At 44.7% G+C, this 8,656-nt stretch overlaps 1 protein-coding gene across 1 annotated transcript; it reads left to right on the top strand.

The window, feature by feature from the left end:
* Nucleotides 1-4,710: 4,710 nt before the first annotated feature.
* neurog1 (neurogenin 1) lies at nt 4,711-5,411 on the top strand. The gene is made up of 2 exons (XM_073487716.1): nt 4,711-4,732; nt 4,836-5,411. Exon 2 carries the CDS (start codon nt 4,838-4,840, stop codon nt 5,378-5,380), a length of 543 nt encoding a protein of 180 aa, XP_073343817.1. The 5' UTR covers nt 4,711-4,732; nt 4,836-4,837; the 3' UTR covers nt 5,381-5,411.
* The last annotated feature ends 3,245 nt before the right edge of the window (nt 5,412-8,656 follow it).

Genomic DNA, 8,656 nt, shown 5'->3' with positions numbered 1-8,656 from the left:
GCTAAAGATATGATGCCTATAAGAAAATCAGCTCTATGCAGAGTGTAGGGTAAAGTTGGAGCAGCTCAGAGATATCACCGCTGATATGTGGTCTTTTCACACGTCCGAACAACATCAGGTCTTACAGAACAGGAGGCATTAAAGCTGAACTGAACAACTACCTGCAAGCTCAAGAATGTGCAATATTCAAAGAATACAGCAGCATATACATCCTCAACATTACCTTTTTATTTTATTTTCTTTAATCCATGTTCAGTTCAGTATACTACCTCTAAAATGTTTGATGTTTGTTCAGTGTTTAACATAAAGCCATTTGGTTGGTTGGTTCTGTTGAATGTTTGTCACCTATTCATTCTGACAATAAATAATTGTATTTTATAAACCATAATTAACCTTCTGGTTTGTTTTGGGTTCTGTCCTAAGGAAAATATTCTCAATTCAACATTATTATTGTTAAATATACTGTATATCGTGATAATTATCGACATCGATCAATATAAAAAAACATATCGTGATAACAGTTTTGGACATATCACCCAGCCCTAAGTAAACCACATTAGTGCTTCACTTTGAATATGAAAGTCTAATACACTGCAGTACTGCTGTGTATTAGAGGATTACTGCAGTACTTCAGAGCAGTACTTCTCTGGTAGAAGTATTACTGCAGTACTGCTGTGTATTAGAGGATTACTGCAGTTGTTAATCAGTCTGAGGAGATTAAACTTTTCTCTTCTTCACTTGTTTTTGTTTCCTCCTTTTCCTCGAAAGTCCTCCAGCTTCTTCTCCTCTTTTATTATTGTAGAGCGGTGTGTGTGTGTGTGTGTGTGTGTCTGCTCTGTGTGATTTTCTCACGTGTTTCACTTCATTGAGATTCAGTCACATCTCGTGTCGCTGAGTCTTAATCCTGTCAGAGCTTCACCCCGGACAGACCTCACACTCCTGCTTTGTGTTTCCTTTTCTTTACACACACACACACACACACACACACACACACACGCACGCACGCACGCACGCACGCACGTACGTACACACACACACACACACACACACACACACACACACACACACTTGTTCTTTTATTAGTTTGTCACAAAATGTTCCAACAACACAGATAAACAGGAAAAAGAATATTTTTTACACAAAAGATTAAAGATAAAATCACAACAGGCCAAAACTAAGTGGACATGTTCATATGATAAGATAAGATGAGATGACAGATGATAAACTTATTAAAGTTTTACATTATAAAGTTGTGACATCTAAACTGTCTCACCACGATGTGGATGCTGCAGTACATCATTAAAAACGTCAGTTTAGTGAATGGAGTCTGGTGGAGGGTGAAGTGTCTGCAGACATTTTACATATTTTAGTCAGTTGAATGAAACTCATTCCAAACCTCATCTGGAAATTCGTCAATTTAAGCAGCAGATCATTCAGATGTAATGAACTCGTTATCAATCTGTTATTTATTGATCCAACACTTACTGATCACATGATCATTTGATCAGAGTCCTGTCTGTGTCACCTGATCGATCACTCTCTTTATTCATTAATCTGTTTACTTTTCCATTAACATCACATGATTATTGATTATTGATGGGTGAGTTTTGATTGACAACTCTCTTCAGTGGATCTCAGTCACACACAGTCTGTCCACATACTTTTGGCCATATATAGTGTAAATGTATAGTGGGCCCCCCACGTGTCCGTCAGCTGTCAGCCAATAGAAACGCAGCTGTAAACAGTTTCCTGACAAGCTGTTTGATCACTTTGAAGTGATGGAGGCCTCCACCTTCTACTGCTGCTGCTCCACCCACACTCACACTCACACTCACACACACACACACACACACAAACACACACACACTTCATGTCTGTCTTCATCAGGAGCTCTGTGACAACAAACTTCTGTCTCTTTCTTCTTAATTTCATGTAGTTTAAATATCTCTGTTGGTTTACAATTAAACAACAAACAACAACAAACAAACAACAACAAACTAACAACAACAAACAACCAGCCCAGTCACCACAATAAAATGTTGCCATTGACGTCAGTGGATAAGCCACAGACAACTGTTCAGGACTGTGTTTCAACCACTGGATTCTTTGAACGAGACGTCGGGACGTTTTCCAGCCGTGTCTGTGGAGTTTAAAGACAAACATGATGTTTTTCTAAAGTAACCCGTTGGTTTCTGAGCCTGAACCTCACAAGAGTTTTAAAACAGGTTCATCTTGTGGACAGTGACATGTAGCGCCACCTACAGGTTATAATCTTATAATACAGCAGCTTGTGATCTACAGTCAGGATCACAAAACACTGAGAGGATGATGGGATTTACTCTTCTTCCTTCCTTCCTTCCTTCCTTCCTTCAAAGCAAAAACTCCCTTTAAAAACAGTTTTAGTGAATTTTCATCTTTCTTTTCTTTATTACATTCTTCAACTCGCCTCACAGATTGAGATGCAGACGAAGAGTTCAGAGAACAAATCTGAAAGGTGTCAGATGATTTTCCTGTGATACAGTGTAAAAAATGAGGTCTTTATTCTTTTTACTTACTCCCACTTTATACATATTTTACACAACACTTGGATGTATGTCTGTATATGTATATTCTCGTATTTATTTTGGAGTGGATATTAAGTTGTTTCTGTTTGTCTTATTTGTTTATAACTTATAACTTGGTTATAATGTGTATACATGTTGCTTACAGCTGGATTGAGCAAGAAGAAAATGTATATGCTACACTGTTGTTGACAAAAAACAAAATAAAAATTATGTGAAAAAAAATGAGGATGATTGCGCCTCTTTAAACTCAGTTTTCTTTAAACTCAGTTTTCTTTAAACTCAGTTTTCTTTGAACAGAGTTTGGTCCTGTGTGTGAAGCAGGATTGAGGGTTTGCACACGTCTGTATTCTTCAGTATAAAAAGTTAAAATCAGGATCTTTCGCCTCTTTAAACCCTCAGTTTTCTGTCCCGTGCGTGTGAAGCAGGATTAGGGATTTGCAGGCTTGTTGTCGGGGCCTCACACAGGCTTGTGCCGGCCCTGCAGCCGGGGCCACAGATGATTTGTGTGCAGCCTGGCTTTGGTTTTGTTCCTGCTGAGCTCCATTTGAATAAGAATGATGCCAATAGAGTGGCTGAGGCAGAAAGAAAGCAGCACAAAAGGGCCGAGGAGCTGAATTTGGACGAGGGACAGAGCAGAGAGCGGTGAAAAGAAGTGCAGGGCGGACGGCCACAATGGAACAATTCACCTTCTAATGGCTTTGATATATTATACATGCCTGAAGACTCTAAACATTGTGTAATTATTTATAAATGAGTGTCCCCCCTCTCTGCAGCAGAAAGACTCTGCAGGTCTCTGCTGCTCAGCTGCAAACTCACTAAATGGAATAATTAATGGAAAATGGTATGGCTGTCTCATAAAGATGTCTTTAAAAAACACTGGACACACACACACACACACACACACACACACACACACACACACACACACAAAAAAAACCCAGAACAGACAAACTTCACAATGCTGAGTCTGCAGCAAACATCAGAGTCTGTTTACTGTCTGGTCCTGGTCCTGGTCCTGGTCCTAGTCCTGGTCCTGGTCCTGGTCCTGGTTCTAGTCCTGGTCCTGGTCCTGGTCCTGGTCCTGGTCTTGGTCCTGGATCAGGTGGATCTGATTAAGAGTCAGTCTCTGGACTCTTTCCGTCTGATTCATCTAAAAGAACTCAGCTGATGATGTTTGTCCACACACCAAACTCTGTTCAATTTTCTGATGATTTAAGAAACACAGTCTCTGTTCACACAGTCTCTACAGTCTGCTGCTCACTCTTGATTTCTTTCATTCATTTGTGTTTATTTCTCATTACTGGCTTCAAAATGTTCCCACTATCACAGTAGGGGGGGTATTTTCACATTTTTTCCTGTCAGAAATGAAACCTTGTGTTTGCTCAGAGGTCAACACAACATTTGTTCATTCAGTCGACAAAAACAAACCTTCACCACACACACACACACACACACACACACACACACACACACACACACACATATGCTCTCTCTCTCTCTCTCTCTCTCTCTCTCTCTCTCTCTTCACAACTGTTGTTGTCCCGTCCTTTTTTTGTGAAGAAAAGTCACTTTTATTTTCTTACAGAGATCAGTATGACGTCATATTCCACAGGTGTGTTTGTTGTTAGTTTGTTATCATAAGCTGTGTGACGTCACCATTAGAAGTTTATCTGTGGAGGTTTGATAAAGTTTTCAGCTCAGAGTTTCTTTGTTTCCTGTTGGAGGAGCAGAGGGGTGAGGAAGGTGAGGGAGGGGTGAGGAAGGTGAGGGAGGGGTGAGTCCTCCGGAGCGTGTCTCCGCCCGGCGGGTGGGTGAGGGTGGTGGGGTCCTCTTCTTTCTCTTCTTTCTGTTTTTTGGTTTTAGTTTTGGTCTTTTCTGCCTCACGGGGGGGGGGGGTTGTTGCGTGTCGTTCGCGTGGCCGGCCGACGGCTCTGATTGGCTGGCTGTGATTAGCGGCACGCTTCATTATGTTAATGAGCTGGTCTCGCGGCACGGGGCAGACCTGCCGCAGGGAGGGGGGGTGAGGGGGGTGTCCCGGGTCCGGTATATAAGCGGGCTGAGGCCGGTCGTGTGCCAGGCCCACCGGCTCACACGAGCTGATACAGAGCAGAGAGACGCTGAGAGGCGCGTGCCACCGTCCCGTTGATCCACCACACTCCTGACTTCAGGTGAGTTCAGTGCGCGTGCCTCCGCTCACCTGCGGACATCACAGCCTCAAACTGCACGCGCTCCTGTCTGCAGCTCCTCACGCGCTGCTCTCTCTCTCCACAGACATGGACTCGGTCTACTCCGACATCGACAGCAACAGCTGCGACTTCTTCCCGCACTCCGACAACGAGGAGTCCCGCAGCAGCCCGCACTGCCCCGCGCACGGCCCGGAGCCCGAGCAGCAGCAGCAGAAGAAGAGGCGGCGTGGGCGCGCGCGGAGCGAGGCCACCGTGCATGTGGTGAAGAAGAACCGGAGGGTGAAGGCCAACGACCGCGAGAGGAACCGCATGCACAACCTGAACGACGCGCTCGACGAGCTGCGGGAGGTTCTGCCGGCCTTCCCCGACGAGACCAAGCTCACCAAGATCGAGACTCTGCGCTTCGCCCACAACTACATCTGGGCCCTGTCCGAGACCATCCGCATCGCAGACCTGCAGGCGGGCAAGACCGCGGTCCCCCCGAGCCCCGGCAGCGACCTGTGCTCCTGGACCTCCAGCGGTTCCTCCTCCTCCTCCTCCCCGGCCTACAGCGCCTCCAGCCCGGGCAGCCCCGGCGGCCCGGACGACTACAGCTACTTCAGGAGCTTCGTCCCGGCCGGCATCTACTGAGGAGGAGAGCCGAGAGGAGCCGAGGAGCAGATTGACTCCCAGAGCTGTACAGACACATGACTGATGGATTAATGTTCACTGTTTGGCTTGATCCAGACTGACGGACTGAACGCGTTGATTTTATATTTTCTACTGAAACCTGACTGCACTTTTCCTCCCGACGCTCCGCAGGTTCCCCTGTTCTCCATGTTCTGTATGTTCTGCAGTGTAACAGTTAGTGAGTGTTGAAGCAGAGCGGAGGGTATCATTACCCCCCAAGATTATTGTTGTTTTTATTTATTTTGTGACGTCACATATAAACTGTATTTTGTACATAAAGAGATTTTTATTCTATTTACTTGAACCAATTTTCTACAAATAAAGTTCTAACGTTTCTATAAAACTCTTTGTTTCTCTGGTTATTGTTGATCAGTACTTCTTATTGATTATTATAAATCAGTTCAACAGTCAGTCAGCTGCTGACAGGCTGTTTATGATCATTCATATCAATCAGCTGATGTTTGTTTGATGGTCTATTGTCAGTTTCACCGTCAGAGCTCCACAGAGTGATTTATTAAAATATAAAACATGAAAAATATCATTAATGATCTACAATATTTATTTAGATGCTTAAAATAATAAAATAATAAACTTTATTTGTTGTTTCAAAAGTTCAATAAATTGTTCAGATGATATAAAATAGACGCTGCAGTGTGTGTGTGTGTGTGTGTGTGTGTGTGTGTTTCAGTAAACTCTTCAGTCTGAGTCTTGATTCAAAAGACTGAAAAATGAATTGTGATCAATAATAAACACAAACTGTCAGGTTACAGATTTATTATTAATAACACACGATCAATATCAGATCAGTTTTATATCAGGTAACATTATGACAATACATCGATATGATCAATATGTTATGAATAGAGACGGTTTTATATTTAATCTAAACTTTACACACACTGTTCATGTTGTTCTACAAATTATATATTTCATTAATCTATAACCTGATTTATAATCTATGTTTTATAATCAATAACATCCAGTCGTGTGAAAAGTTTCCATCACTCATAAAGAACATGTTCATCATGTCAGTGTTCAGTGATTCCTACAGCTCTCATGTTTCTGTCATCAATGAGTGCAACACAAACTACTTTGTCACAAAAACATTCATGAAGTTTGGTTGAATCATTTCATTTATTATAGGTCTTCTGAACATGTGATCATAAATATACAGACAGTAATTCTAATATTTGGTTAAATGTCTCTCGGCCATTTTCACCTCAGTCAGGTGCTTTTGATCTCCATCCACAAGCTTCTGGTCGTCCTCTGGATGAGTTTTCAACCGCTCCTCTTGACAGAATCGGTGATGTTGAACTAAATGAGTTGTCTTCCTGCCACAGACTTGTTTGTTCAGCACAGCACAACACATGTTCTCGATGGGGTTCAAGTCTGGACTGGGAAGTCCGTTCAAAACCAAAGTTCTGACCTGATGGATTTGTTTCTTTAACACTTCTGAACATGTTCTCTACGTCTGACTGTGTGATCTGTGATCTGAGATCTGTGATCTGAGATCTGTGATCTGAGATCTGAGATGTGTGATCTGTGATCTGAGATCTGTGATATGAGATTTGTGATATGAGATCTGAGATCTGTGATATGAGATCTGAGATCTGAGATCTGTGATATGAGATTTGTGATATGAGATCTGTGATCTGAGATCCGTGATCTGTGATATGAGATTTGTGATATGAGATCTGTGATCTGTGATATGAGATCTGAGATCTGTGATCTGTGATATGAGATCTGTGATATGAGATCTGAGATCTGTGATCTGAGATCTGTGATCTGTGATATGAGATCTGTGATCTGAGATCTGTGATCTGTGATATGAGATTTGTGATCTGTGATCTGTGATGAGATTTGTGATATGAGATCTGTGATCTGAGATCTGTGATCTGAGATCTGTGATCTGAGATCTGTGATCTGTGATCTGAGATCTGTGATCTGTGATCTGAGATCTGTGATCTGAGATATGTGATCTGTGATCTGAGATCTGTGATCTGTGATATGAGATCTGTGATCTGAGATCTGAGATCTGTGATCTGAGATCTGTGATCTGAGATCTGTGACCAATGTGAGCAGCAGCAGTTTGTTTCTCTGTTAATAAAGTTCAATAAAACTTTATTGACAGAAACTGTATTTTTCCATCATCAGTTGGTTCTGTTCTTCATCTCTGAGCGAGCTGGATTGTTGGTGTGCACAGGGCCGTGCACTAATGGGGCGGGATTAACACCGCCTGCACCTGCACACTCATAATGAGCTCCAGAATGTACTGAGGAGGAGGAGGAGGAGGAGGAGGAGACAGGAGAGAGGAGAGAGGAGAGAGGATGTGGAGGAGGAGGAGGAGAGAGGCGAGAGGGGGAGGAGGAGGATGAGGACGAGGAGGAGAGAGGAGAGAGGCGAGAGGAGGAGGTGGAGGACGAGGAGGAGAGAGGAGACAGAGGAGGAGGAGGAGGAGGAGGGAGGAGGAGGAGGAGGAGACAGGAGAGAGGAGAGAGGATGAGGAGAGAGGACGGAGGAGAGAGGAGAGAGGAGGAGGAGAGGGAGGAGAGAGGACGAGGAGGAGGACGAGGAGGAGAAGGAGGAGAGAGGAGAGAGGAGGAGGAGGAGGAGGAGGAGACAGGAGAGAAAGGAGAGGAGAGAGGAGAGAGGAGAGAGGATGAGGAGAGAGGAGGGAGGAGAGAGGAGAGAGGAGGAGGAGAGGGAGGAGAGAGGAGGAGGAGGAGGAGGAGGACGAGGAGGAGGTGGAGGACAAGGAGGAGACAGGAGAGAGGAGAGAGGAGAGAGGAGGAGGAGAGAGGAGGGAGGAGGAGGAGACAGGAGAGAGGAGAGAGGAGGAGAGAGCAGAGAGGAGGAGGAGGAGGAGGAGGGGGAGGAGGAGGGGGAGGATGAGGAGGAGGAGACAGGAGAGAGGAGAGAGGAGGAGAGAGCAGAGAGGAGGAGGAGGAGGGGGAGGATGAGGAGAGAGCAGAGAGGAGAGAGGAGAGGGAGGAGAAAGGAGGAGGAGGAGGACGAGGAGGAGAAGGAGGAGAGAGGAGAGAGGAGAGAGGAGGAGGAGGAGGAGGAGACAGGAGAGAAAGGAGAGGAGAGAGGAGAGAGGAGGAGACAGGGGAGGAAGGAGAGGAGAGAGGAGGACGAGGAGGACGAGGAGGACGAGGAGGAGGAGACAGGAGAGAGGAGGAGAGAGGAGAGAGGAGGAGGAGGAGGATGAGGAGGAGAGAGGAAAGAGGAGAGAGG

This window comes from Pagrus major, chromosome 18 (genome assembly GCF_040436345.1).
Source record: "Pagrus major chromosome 18, Pma_NU_1.0".
In the NCBI taxonomy this organism is placed as follows: Eukaryota; Metazoa; Chordata; class Actinopteri; order Spariformes; family Sparidae; genus Pagrus; species Pagrus major.
This window is presented reverse-complemented; position numbering and strand designations above follow the sequence as displayed.